Source organism: Squalius cephalus, assembly GCF_949319135.1.
Source record: "Squalius cephalus genome assembly, chromosome: 5".
In the NCBI taxonomy this organism is placed as follows: Eukaryota; Metazoa; Chordata; class Actinopteri; order Cypriniformes; family Leuciscidae; genus Squalius; species Squalius cephalus.
In genome coordinates this window covers 43,802,950-43,820,154 of record NC_137126.1, presented here as the reverse complement: position 1 = coordinate 43,820,154, position 17,205 = coordinate 43,802,950, and the positions used below count along the sequence as shown (strand labels likewise).

The 17,205-nt window shown below is 33.7% G+C and overlaps 2 protein-coding genes across 3 annotated transcripts in view; both read right to left on the bottom strand.

Moving 5' to 3' along the window:
• Positions 1 to 2,011, bottom strand: part of LOC307159210 (uncharacterized protein) — a 40,050-nt gene extending 38,039 nt beyond the window's left edge. For both annotated transcript variants that reach the window (XR_013821340.1, XM_079872438.1), the window contains exons 1-2: positions 1,029 to 2,011; positions 174 to 238 (exon numbers count right to left, since the gene is read on the bottom strand). The gene's annotated coding sequence lies outside the window, so the exon portion shown is untranslated. The remainder of the gene's footprint in view (positions 1 to 173; positions 239 to 1,028) is intronic.
• A 1,490-nt stretch (positions 2,012 to 3,501) lies between these two features.
• Positions 3,502 to 17,205, bottom strand: part of nf2a (NF2, moesin-ezrin-radixin like (MERLIN) tumor suppressor a) — a 37,103-nt gene continuing 23,399 nt past the window's right edge. The window contains exons 11-19 of the mRNA XM_079871263.1: positions 17,098 to 17,172; positions 16,605 to 16,718; positions 14,776 to 14,898; positions 13,498 to 13,614; positions 13,303 to 13,403; positions 11,890 to 11,995; positions 9,914 to 10,041; positions 9,088 to 9,247; positions 3,502 to 4,315 (exon numbers count right to left, since the gene is read on the bottom strand). Coding sequence (XP_079727389.1) covers positions 4,265 to 4,315; positions 9,088 to 9,247; positions 9,914 to 10,041; positions 11,890 to 11,995; positions 13,303 to 13,403; positions 13,498 to 13,614; positions 14,776 to 14,898; positions 16,605 to 16,718; positions 17,098 to 17,172 — 975 coding nt within the window. The 3' untranslated portion in view covers positions 3,502 to 4,264. The remainder of the gene's footprint in view (positions 4,316 to 9,087; positions 9,248 to 9,913; positions 10,042 to 11,889; positions 11,996 to 13,302; positions 13,404 to 13,497; positions 13,615 to 14,775; positions 14,899 to 16,604; positions 16,719 to 17,097; positions 17,173 to 17,205) is intronic.

Genomic DNA, 17,205 nt, shown 5'->3' with positions numbered 1-17,205 from the left:
CACCGATGAAACCACAGTATATTTATTGCAAAGTGCTTCGAGTTTAATGAGCTATTAAAGTAACCGTGATACTGAATTCTGATTCACAGTCTACCTTCATGCTATAATTGAGACGGTTGCAGTTTTCATGTAACATACAAATTGTTAATTTTAGGCTGATTATATTGATTTACCTTGTGTAACATTCTTCAGGAAGACGAAATCCCAACAGACTGCTGTTGCTGTTCTCAATACATCGCTGTCCTTTCAAACATTCACACAAAACATTCCAAAACACAATGGAGCTTAACAGTCTATGGAGGTAGATTTGTGTCTTTATTATTCAATCAAAAAAAAGGTTGCTTCAATCAAAAAATATATTTTCAATCAAAAAAACCCGTTTCAATCAAAGAAAAAAAGTGTTTGAATGCAAAAATATATTTGAGACTCAAAAAAATGCATTTGAACACTATTTTTTTTTGCTTGAAAATGTTTTTTTTGATAGAAGTGAAGGTTTTTTTGTTTGAAGCAACTTTTTTGATTGAAGTATTGTTGTTTTGTGTTTGGGCCATATTATGGGTAGGACATTTGTGTCTTTATAATTCAATCAAAAAAGAAGTTGCTTCAAACAAACAAAACATATTTTCAATAAAAAAATCACTTCAATCAAAAAATAAACCTTTTCAATCATAGAAAAAATGTTTTTGAATGCAAAAAAATATTTGAGATTCAAAAAATTGCACTTGAACACTTTTTTTTTGATTGAAAATGTTTTCTTTGATTGAAGTAATCTTTTTTGTGTTTGGACCATGTTATGGGTAGGACATTTGTGTCTTAATTATTCAATCCCAAAAAAGTTGCTTCAATCAAAAAAAAAACATTTTCAATCAAAAAAAAATAATTTCAATCAAAGAAAAAACTGTTTAAATGCAAAAAAAAAAAAAATCATTTGAAGTGTTTTTTTTTTTATTGAACTTTCTTTTTTTTTGAATGAAGTGAAAAAAGTTTTGAAGTCGTTTTTTTTTTAAATCATTTTGACACAAACGTACCGCAGTGGGGGCGGGTGCTTCTCCATTGGTCAGACATGCTTGAGTGACAAGTGTCTACACCAACGACGTCTTTCTGACAAGCAAGTCATGGTCGCCACTCGCCAGCGAGCCAGGAAGCAGTGGTGGAGTTGTTGGTAAGTAGATAAAACCGTATTAAAATGATTGGTGTCACGTTATTAGCCTACTCTGTTTGATATTTCGATTAAACATACAGCTTGCTAACTTAAATAAGGATCATTATTGGCACAATACTTTAAGCTAGTAACTACTTGTACACTATGTCAGACAATAAGCATCACTTCATTGAACTGCCAGTTTTCCATGTGGAGTTGTGCAGGACATTAGGCTACTTATAAATAATGCCTGACACAGCTAGTTTGCGCACCGAGCAACGGAATATATATTCATGTTACCGGTGGTATGCAACATTATTTTCCGTACGGGACGGCATATGTAAGCCCCGCTCTCAAAATAACAGCATCTGCCTCTGTGTCTGCGAGCATTTGACTGTGATGGTGGGGAGACCACTACCCGTGAGCGAGAGAGAGAGCGGGACGGTCAAATAGCTGTAATCCTGTGGGCTGTGTGAGAAGATAGACTCAGGCTCTGCATGACCTGTTGCTGCTAAACAGGCAGCGCTGTGGGCAACAGTTGGCCTGTGGACTGTTGTTTGACCACTAATGACGTTACGTATTATAACACAATATAGCACAAGCACATAGCAAGCCTCTGTAACGTTACTTAAGTGAAATAAACAATTCAATTAGCCGTTAGCGCACCCTGCCTGACAATATGAGGCGTCAGATATCTAACACCATCACACAAATTAGTCAACGTGAGCTAAGTTAGCAAGCTGTATGTTTAATCGAAATATCAAACAGAGTAGGCTAATAACGTGACACCAATCATTTTAATACGGTTTTATCTACTTACCAACAACTCCACCACTGCTTCCTGGCTCGCTGGCGAGTGGCGACCATGACTTGCTTGTCAGAAAGACGTCGTTGGTGTAGACACTTGTCACTCAAGCATGTCTGACCAATGGGGAAGCACCCGCCCCCACTGCGGTACGTTTGTGTCAAAATGATTTAAAAAAAAAACGACTTCAAAACTTTTTTCACTTCATTCAAAAAAAAAGAAAGTTCAATAAAAAAAAAACACTTCAAATGATTTTTTTTTTTTTTGCATTTAAACAGTTTTTTCTTTGATTGAAATTATTTTTTTTTGATTGAAAATGTTTTTTTTTTGATTGAAGCAACTTTTTTGGGATTGAATAATTAAGACACAAATGTCCTACCCATAACATGGTCCAAACACAAAAAAGATTACTTCAATCAAAGAAAACATTTTCAATCAAAAAAAAAGTGTTCAAGTGCAATTTTTTGAATCTCAAATATTTTTTTGCATTCAAAAACATTTTTTCTATGATTGAAAAGGTTTATTTTTTGATTGAAGTGATTTTTTTATTGAAAATATGTTTTGTTTGTTTGAAGCAACTTCTTTTTTGATTGAATTATAAAGACACAAATGTCCTACCCATAATATGGCCCAAACACAAAACAACAATACTTCAATCAAAAAAGTTGCTTCAAACAAAAAAACCTTCACTTCTATCAAAAAAAACATTTTCAAGCAAAAAAAAATAGTGTTCAAATGCATTTTTTTGAGTCTCAAATATATTTTTGCATTCAAACACTTTTTTTCTTTGATTGAAACGGGTTTTTTTGATTGAAAATATATTTTTTGATTGAAGCAACCTTTTTTTTGATTGAATAATAAAGACACAAATCTACCTCCATAACAGTCGGGTTCTAAAAATCTCAGGCACGTTTTCTATGGAGAAATTGATTTTTAATAATAACTTATAAACCCTTCAAGAATGACCTACCATGCACTCTGGAGTTGTTAAGTGATGATATATGCATCTGTTGAAGCCACTTCGGATCTCAATTTCATTTTTAAAATAGCTGAATAGCTGAAGCCTACATATCCATTTATATTATAATTCATAAGTTACTTTGAAATAAACCACTGTTTTTACTCAGTTAGATCATTCACAATGCTTCATGGGCTGTGCCATTCATTTCATCAAGTTATAATATCTTTTTTTTTTTTTTTTTTGCTTAATTTTTTAAAACAATATTATTTAATATATACTTTTGAAATCCCTATGAGGAATATGAATGGGGGGAAATATTGAAATATTTAATAAAGTGATAAAGCGGGCAGTTGATGTATGCTCTATACTGAGTCATGCTTATGGACAAAATGCAGGGTTTTACTGCCCACCAGGTGAAAATTGTACATCTGATCACTGACAAATAATAGGCACATGATTTCAATCATCCCTGTGGCACAATCGGTGTGGGTCAAGTTGCACACTAAAGTGTAAAACTCAGTGCTTGGGGGATGTGCAAAGCAAAGTGTTTTATCAATTTTTTTTTTTTTTTAAAAGAACAGCCAAAGAATATTTAAGATAATTTCTATTCATTTATTTATCTGCACGAAAACATTTTCAAAAATATATTTTAACATTGTAAAACATTTCAGGCCAAGTAAACGGTTTTAAAAAAAATCCCAAATATTTCATATGTAAAAATGGTGCATCACATGGTGTTCTCACAAATGCATTTTCTCCTCTAAAAATATCCTGTACTAACCTATCCTCTGAGAGAAAGTAAACTCTTCTAAACTGTAACACGATAAGGTTTAATTCAGCCTTTATGAATGACTAGACGGCTCCATAGTGGACCACAAATATATACACCTAACTTAATACAGCACAAGGGTGCAATACCACTGCTTTAGCCAATTATTCGGACACATATTGATTGAAAGAGATATCTGCTGTGCAACTGGAGAGATGAATTTAAGATGCACTGCAGAGATATGTGTAGTCAGTGTGTGTACACTGCTATTCGTAGTGTCTTTACAATGGGTTTTTAACCTCCTGCAGACAGAGGGATATTGGGAAACGATGTGTAGTGTGACTCTATATGTGAGTGAGTTTATGTTAGTGTGTGTGTGTCCCTTTAAAAACATGTTCTCCCTCTGTAGTTCTGTTTACTTGAGGTCCTGGTCCTCTTAGAGTAATACATGTAAACTTTACCCACATATACATTCTTCATCACCGGAATGTGCTAGGATCATATAGGAATGGGTCACAGCCAGTCAGGAATGTGACAACGACACAACGAGACATTATTCAGACACTATAGTCCAGTCCGTCTGGATGGCTATAGCTCCTGGAAGAAGGCCACTCTGGATTTGGTGCTCTGGAGAGTGAGCTGTGGAGACAGATTGAAGAACATTGAGAGGTGTACAGAAATGTGCTAAGTTCCAAACTGATGCTCTTCATTTCTTATGAAGTGACAAGTAAGATAAAAAAGAAATAAAAAGATAAATATATAAATAAAATACATGCATTACTTAAAAATTGGGGTAAATAAGCATTTTTATTAATACTTTTATTCTGCATTAAATTGCTCAAAAGACATTTGCAATGTTACAACATTTTTCAATTTCGAATAAATGTTGTCCTTTTGATTCATCAAAGTATCCTCACAAGAAATGCATCAGTTTCCACAAAAATATTAAGCAGCACAACTGTTTTAAACATTAATAATAATAAAAGATAATAAGCAGCAGCACTAAATCAGCATATTAGAATATTTTCTTATATACATGAAATGTGTTTTAATTAGGGTTGCCAATATATTAAAATTAGCTTGATAAATCTTACAACTACTGCAGAAGATTAAATGTCACATTTTTTATTTTCTAAAATTAATCAGTAACACTTTACAACAATAATAATAATAATAATAATAATGCTCAATATTCTCAGTTAATGCAACAGGCAGAGGAGCATGAAAAACAATGAACAATACTTTTACAGCATTGTTTAATGTTAATTTATATATACTAATATACGTGTATGGTGTATTCTAATGTATTATGAACAAACTATGGAAGCTTATTTCCATCAAGGATAAAAAAATAAATAAAGGTACATTTTGAGTTGTGAGATATAAACTTGGAATTGCAAGAAAAAATGCTATTGTGAATTGTGAGATATAAACACGCAATTAAAAATGGTAATTGTGACTCTCACACAATTTGGACATTTTTCCTCGCAATTGCGAGTTATAAAGTCCGAATTGTAGGATGTAAACTTGCAAAAAGATAAAAAAGTATTTTATGTTTTGGTGAAAACAAACTTCTGTAACAAAAACAGTATATTTATTAACACATTTATTATTAAATTTAAAACATTAACAAATAATAGTTAACTGCAGTTAACTGATAACTAATGTGTGTGTAATATAAGGTTTGAGCATTATACCATGTTAAATTTAATGCGGTAAATTCTATAAATTATTGTTTTAACTTTGGCAGGCGTAATTTTTAATTATTTATGCTCATGCCATGAGAAACATTAGACATGTATGGCACGTTCAATACCTCAGAGTCATGCAGAATTCATAGCGAGAGAGAGAGTAAAAGAGAGAGAGAGAGAGCAGTGTGTGTGTCTCTGATCAGCTGTCACTAGTGTGTGTGAGCCCACTGATGGTGATGTTTAAAGACACTTCAAGACAGAATCCCTCATGAAACACTGGCGTAAACAAACAAGAAGAGACGGAAGAGAGATACAGAGATGGGAAAATGATGAAATTAATGCTATATAAAGATGGTACATTTCTGCTTCATTATTGAACTATTTGCAGGGATATAAGGCACAAGTACTTTCACCCTGAAATACCCCAATCTGCTCAGTGGTTTTCCACACATGCTCCAGACATCTTGAGATATAAATGTCACTAGAAATACACTAAAAATAAAGACAAAAGTCTGAGGTTACTCTGCTAGGACAACCGTGTGAACTTGAGGAGAACTGACTTCAAACATCCACTAAAGATCACCTTGAGACCAGATGGTTGGAAGTAATTGCAAAAATGCCTCAGAAAAGTGCAAAAATTCATGTTATCCGCCACCGACAACGACCGGATACTGCAGTAGAGTAGGAACGTCTACTGGAAAGCGAAAGTACAGAACCTTTGCGGCCTCCAGCAATTTAATTACTGTCAGTATGAACACTGTGATGACTTTGAGGAATTACATTTCTTTTTTGATATTTAGGAGAAACTATTTTTAGTGTCTTTTTTAGTTTTAGAAACTGGCCAACTCTCCAATTCATAGAGTTTCTCTACCAGAGTTTAAATCTTAAGGTGATGATGCACAGGGCAACTTTTTGAGCAATGTTGCCGTCAACAGGCAATCAGATGAGACACAGGGCCCATGACCGATCTAAATTATCCAGATCTAAATTTATTGCCCATTTTCAATGGGAAAGTGCCCAAGCAACAATCGCTCAGCAAGATTGCCCAGCAACATTGCTCAAAAAGTTGCCCTGTGTATCATCACCTTAAGACTTTAGGATTAACATATCAGCCCATATCAGAAAAGTGAAGCTAGTTTTCTGAGAAAGTTCTAATAAAACTTTAGCAGATGCCATTTTGGTTTGACATTTTGTATATTTTAAGTAATTTAATTTATTTCTAATGGCAAAGCTGAATTTTCAGCATCATTACTCCAGTCTTCAGTGTCACATGATCCTTCAGAAATCATTTAAACACGCTGATTTGATGCTCAAAAAACACATTCTTATTATTATCAATGTTGACAACAGTTGTGATGTTTAATATTTTTGTGGAAACTGATTTTGTTTTTTAATTCCTTAAATAGAAAGTTTAAAAGAACAGAATTTCTTTGATATATAAATCTTTTGTAACATTATCAATGCATTTATCATCACTTTTGATCAATTTAATGCATCTTTGATAAATAAAAGTAATAATTATTATTATTTTTTTTATTTTTTTTAAGTACTGCCGCCAAACTTTTGAATGGTGGTGTATGATCATGAAATTTTGTAACCTTCACACAAGTAAACATGTAAAAATCAATGGCTTCCCAAAGAAAACATCAATGGAGGTTAATCGACTTTTAACATTTAACTTCATATATTTCAGTACAATTAACAAAGGAATGCTTGGACACTTGCGTGCCACCGCTTCAATGGGGATTTTGATGGATTACCGCATCAACACATTCAGAGAACAGGTGAGACTGTCAGTACATTAAGACACTCTCACTACATCTCTGTCCCTCAGGCTATAGCTAGCAGCAGGACACACCAGGCTATGGAGAAAGCACCGCCACGGCCATTAATCATTCCACAGCGTGACCTGGAAAGCCAGCGACCCTTGGTACTTGCTCCAAGGTCCAGTGCTCAAGCTACCTGAGCAACAGTGATTTACAATGAGTTGGACAGTGTCCCGATACAGGCTTCCAATGCGGGCTCAACATCGGCTAAGAAAACAACAGCTGTCAAAGTGTGTAAGACCGAGTTGGATTTTTTTGCTGCTGTTAGCATGAGAGCTGTAAAGCTGTTCCCCCAAAGTGTCCGGCTTGATTTGCTCAAGCTCCGCTTCAATTAGACAATCACATCAACGCAGAATGACTGAACACACGGAGGGCAATCCATCCGTCCAAACAACCGATCACAACACAGGAATCAATTAGCGTAGTGCAAACGAGACAATTTCACACACAGCAGGAAAGGATTCTATGGCTAAAATGGGGCTTTTAATCTACCGTTTCATAAGACTTGATGAAAACGTAGCTGAACCTTTCAGAAAGATGATGAATAAATTAATTTTGGATTATCGGTGCTCGTGGCATGACTAACAGTGTGATTAGGATCATATTTCATAGGAACTAGCCCTTCTGGGAAATGGTATTACAACACAGGCTTTTCAGAAGAGTTTAGTGAACCTGCACTTCCATTTTCAAAATTATTCCTCTCTCAAACACAAGTTGTAATAATTCTAACTTTATAGATTTACTTGCTGCAACAAGCACTTCTGTAGGTCGTAAAAAGCTGAACTTGAAGTTATTTGAGTGTTGGACTACAATTTTTTTAAGAATTAAAATCTGAAGAAGGGGTAATACTTCAAAGTGTCTGTGCTGCTATATGATTTTAAGAAATTATATTTCATTTTTAAGTGCCATCTTTTTCTCCAAATCAACTGACAAACTCTTTTAACTCTCCAGTTCAGTTTCTCTTCCAGAATTTGAAATTAATGCATTTCAGTTACCAGTTACCAAATTCATGAAACATTCTTAAGAATAAAATTCGTATTAACTGGAAATTTCATCTCATTTTCCAACTTAAGAATAAAGCTAAGAGTATTTTATATTCCCAAAAACATTTAAAAATTTTTTTTTTTTTTTTACTTAAAAATTTTCTATAAATTGAATTCCTGATAAGAATGTTCTTAAAATCATCGTAACTAACCTCTTAAAATAAATGTTTACCTTTTATTTCGTAGGTAAAAAAGTTATCCAACTTATCTTTAATAAATGTATTGGGTTGTTTCAAATACTAAGCATTACAACAAAAATAATCAAGTCAGTTGCGACAAAAATGGTGTGTGCTCCTAGTATTATTATTATGGTAATCTGAACTGCACTTTAGAATAACTTCTTAGAAATTATCTTTAGAAATTTCTTAACTTCTGACTCCAGATGTATAACCACTAATCTACCATACATACAGATAACATATGAAAAATGATGGAGTCTTAATACAGCTCAGGGACTTTGGAGCCAGCAGCTGTTGTTGTCAAGTGGGCGAAGATGATTCGAATTCAGCTTGCAACAAATCTCTATACTTTTCCCCACTACTTTCCTGTCATCTCTCAATTATTATTGTCAACTATTATATTAGATCTACTATTTATTTGCATGTATTTGTCTCAAACAGGGGTGTCCACTCCTGCTCCTGGAGGGCCACTGTCCTGCAGTTTAGCTCCAGCCCTCATTAAACACCTGAAACCAGCTAATCAAGGTCTTCAGACTCACTAGAAACTTCCAAGCAAGAGTGTTGAGCTAAAATCTGCAAGAAATTAGCCCTCCAGGAGCAGGATTAGACACCCCTGGTCTCAAACCTTGTATCACACTATGTCTGGCTTTGTGAAGGATGCATTTAACCAACCTTTTTAAAGTTGCTCTGCTTGCTGGTGCCTTTCTCAGCATTCTCATTATGTAGGATGTCTAGAGGGGTTTCTCGGTCCTTTAGCTTTAATGACTCAATCTCGGTCTTCAGTTCATTCAGCTGCTCCTGAAGGTGTTTGCTCTTCTCCAAATATTCGACCCTGCCAAAGAGGACAGACATATAATGAAACAAAGCTGATCTCCTGGTTTTCATCTGTTTTGAGGCCTATTAACACCCAATTTTAAGCATGAAAAACTCCTCCACACAAGTGAAATATCGTACTGAGATGATGTGCATTTGGAGGCTATTTTGAGGAAACCGGATACGTTTTTCAAGATTCTTTGATGAATAGAAAGCTCAAAATAACAGCATTTATTTAGGTAGAAATCTATTGTAACATTTTAAATGTCTTTATTGTGCATCCTTGCTGGATAAAAGTATTAATTTACTGCTCCCAAACTTTTGAATGGTAGTGTATTTCATCCACGGAGAACAGGCATAGACTTTTAAGAAGACGATCTTTCAGATCATGACAAATTGGACAATCAATATTTTTTAAGAATAACAGCACCATATTCTCATGAAATCACCTTCTTATTGACTGCCAACCTGAAAGTCATTGGTCATTCTAGTTGAATTGTCTAAACAAACAAGGGAGTAGGGAATTTTATCACATAAAAACTAATCCACTACTCAGTTGAGCATCAGCAGAGAGGACAAACTCAGGTACAGTTGATGTAACTGGTTCAAAAGATGTGGACAGATGTGACACCAGCAGAAAGACTGTGATCAGGATGGATTGCTGCCTGAAATGGGCTGCACTCACTTCTCCTTTTCGATCTCCATGGACAGACGTTTCATGTCAGTGTCTTTGAAGTCAAAACTCAGGTTCTCCATGCTGAAGTTGAAGTTAGTGCCATCAGGAGGAAGAGCATTGGCAGACAACGGCACAGGCTGAGCAGTGAACAAGAGAAAGAGGAAGAAAGAAAAACACATTCAAATGAGCTGAGTGGCTATATAAAAGAACAAATGTACACATAATAATTAAGCAATATCACACAAGCAGGAGTGTTTATATCCTTCATATCAGTGTTCATATCAGTATCAAAATACTAATGCTTCTTAACAGCTTTCCAAATATATATATATATATATATATATATATATATATATATATATATATATATATATATATATATATATATATATATATATATATATATATAAATAAATAAATAAATAAATAAATAAATAAATAAATAAAAATAAATAAAAATAAATAAATAAATATAAATAAATATATATATATATATATATATATATATATATATAAAAATATAAATAAATCAATATAAATAAATAAATATATATATATATATAAATAAAAAAAAATATATATATATATAAATAAAAAAAAAATATATATATATATATATATATATATATATATATATATATATATATATATATATATATATATATATATAGATAGATAGATAGATAGATAGATAGATAGATAGATAGATAGATAGATAGATAGATAGGCCCTGCAGCATATGAAAGACAGTAGTTTCATATTGAAATAAGGGTCAATGTTTTGACTGGTCAATTAAATGATCAGTGTGGCGACTAGGAAATCAAGCACCTACTGTAGTACGAGCTTCAAAAAACTGCCTTCATTTGCCTCAGGCAGGATGGCGTACCTAAGCAAAGTCAAGCTCAGGTTTGCCTAAGCTACCTATAGTTGGATTTTGTCAAAAGACCAAAGGACGCTTCAGGGTAAAAGAAAAATACACTACAAAATTCTCAGTTAAGACATCATGACCCGGGAGATAGCAGCAATGCTCTACTGGATTTTTAAGTGGTCAAACAGATACAGCTAACATTAGCCACCCGTAGAAAGAGCTAATGTTTCAAATGATACGCTGACCTCCAGTCACCCCTTAACTCACTGTGCATTTAAAATGTGCGGAAATGAGCCGCCCGTGGGATTTTCAAGAGTATCCACAAAGCTTTGAAAGAGCAGAAGAGCTCAGTTCCCAAGTGCTTGGACCAATAATTAGGAAACTCATTGTAATAGCCCTGAAATGCAGTTTCCAGGTAGAAAAACGTCCTTTCTGGGAACATTTATGTAGAAAAAAAAACTAATTTTCTGACCTCAATTATATCCATTACTTACATTCAAGGCTTAGGATAATCCCTCATTTGTCCTGCATTTGAATCACATATGAAGTGCACTCAGTCATCATGTGTATTTGAACCAGGTGGATATTCACAATGCATTTAATGGAGCTATTCAAGTTAACTGCAGTCTCTCGCTTTCAGTTTCCCTTAAAATAGCCAGACATTTAAACCCATTTGTAATCCAATTCTGAAAAGCATTACAACCATGCCACACTATTCCCGGGACCCTATATGGCTACCTAACCATTTTTTAAGTTGGACAGCTTAATATGAATATAAATATTCATTCTTGATTGCATTAGGGTGGTTATTGCGAGGCTAAAAGACTCTCGAATGTTTCCCTGGATGAGAAGGGAAAGTTTTCCTGCAGGTAATGGAATGGCTGTCTGGTGAAACTTTTATTTAAACAAATTATCTTGACATTGACAAATGGCCAAGAGGCTAAATCAGACTTGCGTAAAAACTGTACAGAGTTTAAATCCTTTTTCTCTTAGAGATAAAATGGAACTGGCTTCGGACACCAGGCTGATTAAGAATGACAAGCGCTGATGTAACGTCATCGGTGGAGATGTTGGAGAACGCAGTGGGGGAGTGTTTTGGTAAGGAATGGGTGATTACCAAGTACGGCGACTTGCTGGTGATCTCCAGTAGTTTGTTTTTTGCTTTGCGCTCCGATTCTCTAGCCTCCTGCAGATCCTGTTTCAGCTGGTCGGCCTCCTTCGCCCTGCGGAGAATAAATACATTGGGTTAGTCACTCAAGGTTTGAACCCTTTGAAGTGGACACAGTACTGGGATCTCCAAAGCACAAATTCAGCTGGAAATCGAAAAATGGATGCTCAGATCAGCAGTAAATTGACACTTTCACAGGCACAGAATAAAACCGCTATCAAAACATGCACACCAACAGAGTGCCACATACTGAGTAAAGACCCAGTAGATGGCTTTGAGATGGGCCATCAGCATAGATCCAGCTGTGAGAGGAAGATCTGGGTGGTCTATAATAGTGCATGTTCGCATACTGAGTTCTGAGTGACTATATAACTGCAGATGATATATATATATATATATATATATATATATATATATATATATATATAATCTATCATATCACCAATTTATCATGATTAAAAATCAGTGTGGATTAGAAGCAAGTTACACACACATATTATATATATATATATATATATATATATATATATATATATATATATATATATATATATATATATAAAATATGTGTGTGTAACTTGCTTCTAATCCACACTGATTTTTAATAGACTTTAGTGTAATAAACAGACTTTAGGCAAAATAAATAAATAAAATAATAATATTAATATTTATATTATATGCTCTTTCTGTGCAATATTTTTTAAGTAATATCTATATCTGTCTGCTTTTTATTTTTCAGTTGCCAGCCAACGCCACCATTTTTGATCATATTCACAAAACTTTCATGTTTTGCCCCAACAATATTTTGTTTAATGAACGTGTAAACAGTCAATATATATAATAAAATAAAAAATAATATTATATGTATATGTATATGTATATATATTTATTTATTTATTTATATTCTAGCTTTATTCATTCTTTTTTATATCGAACAAATGTTTTATTTTGTTTTGTGCTTTTGTTATTTTTAATACTTTGTTTAATTTTTCATTTATTTCAGTTTAGTCATTTTTGTACTTTCACTCAACATTTAGAATTTTAGTCTAAGTTTTTCCATCTAATATTTATGTTATTTATTTCAGCTTTATTTCAATTAACTAAAACAATTTTCAATAGTTAACAATTTTATATTTAATTTTATATTTTCCGAAAAGAATAAGAAAAATGGTGCTCGGCTATTCAAAAGAGTTTAAAAAACATGACATTTTAAAAATAATAGCTTTTAAAACCCAATTAAAAGCTCTTATCGTTTAACCATTGGTACACCACTAAATATGTGTTAAAATAACACCATGAAAAGCAGTCATCTGATGAAAGAATATCCAAATATTTATGCTGAACATGCGTGTGTGATATTACCTCCTTTCGGACTCTTCTGCCATCTTGAGTGCAAGCATTTCAGCTTCTAGCATCTTCTGTTCCATGAGTCTCTTCTCCTCCTCAGAGCGAATAGCTGTCACCTTTATAGAGAATTATTCAGAGCATGATCAGTCATCAATGGTCCAAAAGGATCTTCTATGTGCAGCTCATGTGCTGATGTACATGCTCACTAACCTTAATCCGCTGCATCTCCTGTTCAGCCTCGGCGGCTTTCTGAGCCAACAGCTTGGCCTCCTCCTCAGCGATTTGTGCCTTCTCCGCCAACAGATCTGCTGTCTCCTCCGAACATAACTGAAAACAGAGAGACCGCACACTTTGCACAGATGCACATAGGTCATTTTGCTTCATTTGATTCCCTCGTTGATTAACGGCATTAGACGGTAAAATCCAGCATTTTACTCCAATGCAGCATTATTATTAAAAAAGCAATCTGAATTATTCTATATAATTTAACTTTTGCTGTTTTACACAATTTCACAAAATTTATGTGAAAAAAACTCACAAAAAACTGTTACATAAGGCTCAGTCTAACACATTTACGTCATTTGCTTCACAGAAATCGTGTCACTAGGTTAGTCTTTTCTTCCCTAAATATATCTCTCAAAACAGATCTACTTTTGGCAAGGAAAGTGAAAAAACCTCATCAATATTTGAGAGAGCGAGAGAAAGAAAACTCAGGACTGGCAAGGACTGGCAAGAACTCACTAATTTGAATTAGTGTTATGCTGAGCATGGATAGTGAACTATTAAGAGAAATGCACATATCAGAGTTACTCACACTGATATCAGATTAAAAGCAACAAAGACAAAATACCCTGAGAGTGTGCACAAAACATTGAGTCTTAAAATGCTATGTGAAAAGATAAAAGAAATATAGCCTTAGAAATATTATTATATGCAATAATAAATTAAATGTACTAATATTTAGGTCGGATGGGTCCCAAAAAACTAAAATGAATGCAAACGGAAAATTGGGCTTAGACTTTAAAGTGGCCAAAAAAAGGTAAACATCTGTAAATGTTCAGACTTCTGTTTAGATTATAACTGATTGTTATGAATTTTGATATACATTTTATAATAATCATAATTATTATTATTTAAATAATAATAAAAAAATGTTTTTAATTATTTAATAATAACTATCATTATTGTTGTTGTAGTATTGGTACTTAGTGTACAAAGTACTTATGGTACTTAGGATAATTATAATTAGTTGATCATTCATAATCAAATATGTCACTACTAAGACAGAAAAAACACCTGTAACAGAATTTTGGGAAAAGTAATGTATTACATCACTATTAAAAACATCACTATTAAGAAAAAAAACAAAAAAACTTATGAGGCTCACGCACATGGGTTGAGTACAAGTATAGATACTGAAGTGCTCTAGCAAGCACTGAAATGATTAGGGAAAGTATATTTAGTGTGGGTGATGTTTTAGTTTCTCACCAGTGCTTCATTGGCCATGTGAGCTTCGTCCTGTAACTGAATCAGTCTCCTCTCCAGTTCATCACGAGCTCTTTCTGCCTCCTCACGCAATTGTTTCTCTCTCTGCAGCCTCTGCCGTTCCATCTACAGAGAGGTGCAAAAAGCTCATCCATATTTCACCAGGATTGCAGCGTTGCTAAATGGGTCTAGTGGATCGCAAATCCAGCACCTGGTTAAAGGTGCCTGAAGGTGCAATGCACATGGTGACCATGAAGTCTTAAGATTAACTAGTGAGGGAGGGAGGGATTTGGCTGACACTTGCCAAGCTCTCTAAAGCAAGATGACTGTTTTCCAAAATTGTAATAACTTATAGGAATATTTATCCTCATACATTGCCGTTCAAAATTTTGGGATCAGTAACACCGTGCCCTAATCAGAAGATAAGATAAGATTCTGGCGACAACCAGTTTGTCTGTCCACACCCAATGACATGTGACGCGACAAAATCCATCATAAATCACAGCCAATCAGAAGAGCATGTGGGTGGGCTCTCTCTGCAAGTTCATAAATGTAAATTATCCATTGTTGCTTTCAGTATTGCTATAAAGAGCACAAAATATCCAAACTTACAATAGACGCTTTTAACATTAAAAAAAAAGCAAGCAAGCAACTTTATTTATATAGCACATTTTCTTTATTTATATAGCACCCCCAAAGTGCAACGTCTGAGATTATCATTGTCATATTTTCTACTGTATGTTGTTGTTCCAGCCATGATTTTGCAGAAATAGAAACCGTTTCTAAAATAGAATAACCATCGTGGCTGGTTAAGACACTATATAAGAGGTTAAGACACTATGGTTAAGACACTTTTTATAATAAATTACTTTTATTCAGCAAGTATCAAATAAATTGATCAAAAGTGACAGTATAGACCTTTACACCTCAGTTTAAATCAACTGCAACTGTGACTATTCTATTTTATAAGTGGTTTCTATTTCTGTGACATCAGACTGGAACAACAGCATACAACGTATGCCCATGATAATCTCAGGGACTGTTTATGTGCCTTATTTAATCTTAAAAGCATCTAATGTGAGTTTGAATATAATTTTGTGGGACCTTCATAGCCAGACTGAAAGAAAATGCATCACGGTTTCCACAACAATATTAGACAACTGTTTTCAAAATTGATAATAATACGAAATACGAAATCGGCATATTAGAATGATTTCTGAAGGATCATGTGACACTGAAGACTGGAGTAATGATGCAGAAAATCCAGCTTTGCATCACATTAATAAATTACATTTTAAAATATATTCAAATAGAAAAGAGTAATTTTAAATTGTAATAATATTTCACAATATTACTTGTTTTACTGTACTTTTGATCAAATAAATGCAGCCTTGTTGAGCAAAAGAGACTCAAAAAACAATATAAATTCTTTCCAACCTCAAATTTTTGAATGGCAGTAATGTAAAAAAGGCCATCAAGGCTATGAAAAATGTACATGTATGTTAGTTTCTCTAATATACTAAAATTATTTTTCATCTGCAACAAGCTACATTGCTGGAGAAAGAAATATTAAATCAGTGTACACATTAACTTTTTGTACTCCCATCTTATCTTTATTACTCTTTTATACTTTATAATTTTTTATTCTCTATTTGTTTTTTAAATTTTCTTTCCTTTCAACTTTCTTATTTTGCTTTTCTCATTTTATCCTTTAAGACAGGAACTCATTAAAAAACAGAGCCCAAAAAACAGCTTGCTTTCATTTATTTGTTTAGCATAAAAACAAACAATATTCTCTACGTGTTGCATGAAATCATTAACTTTTCCCCGACCTGTTTGCGGGCTTTCTCTTCTCTAGCCTGCATCTTCATCTGCTGGACTTCCAACGAATCAACTCTGCGTCTCCTTATGAAGAGATCATGATTTCCGATGCACAGCTGAAGAATCTTTAAACACATAAAAATTGCCTTAATAAAAGCTTAGTATGCCCTTTAAAAAAAAGTAAATTCTGTTATATTTTACCCTCATGTCATTCCAAACCTGTATTTCTTTAACAAATAAAATTTCAGTTCATGTCTCACAAATGCCATCACATATATTCCCAAGTCTTCAACCCATATCAGTTATAAGTTGTAAAGACCATTTAATGATGTTTTTATGGTTTTATATGGTAATTGTCTTAACTAACAGGATTAATGACATATACATTTATTAAACAATAAATCTGTTGCCTTCCAGCTGAGATCTTTAACCACCATGCCACACCACAGTGGATTTGTGAAGATCAAACAACTTATCTCTGCATTCACATCATGAAATACTCACCAGTTTATTGACTTTGAGTTTTGAGGAGTTGAATTTGAAGACATCTGCCCTCTTATCCAAGGGCTTAATGGCAAACTGAAGAGACAATTACAGAAATGAGTGCACCAA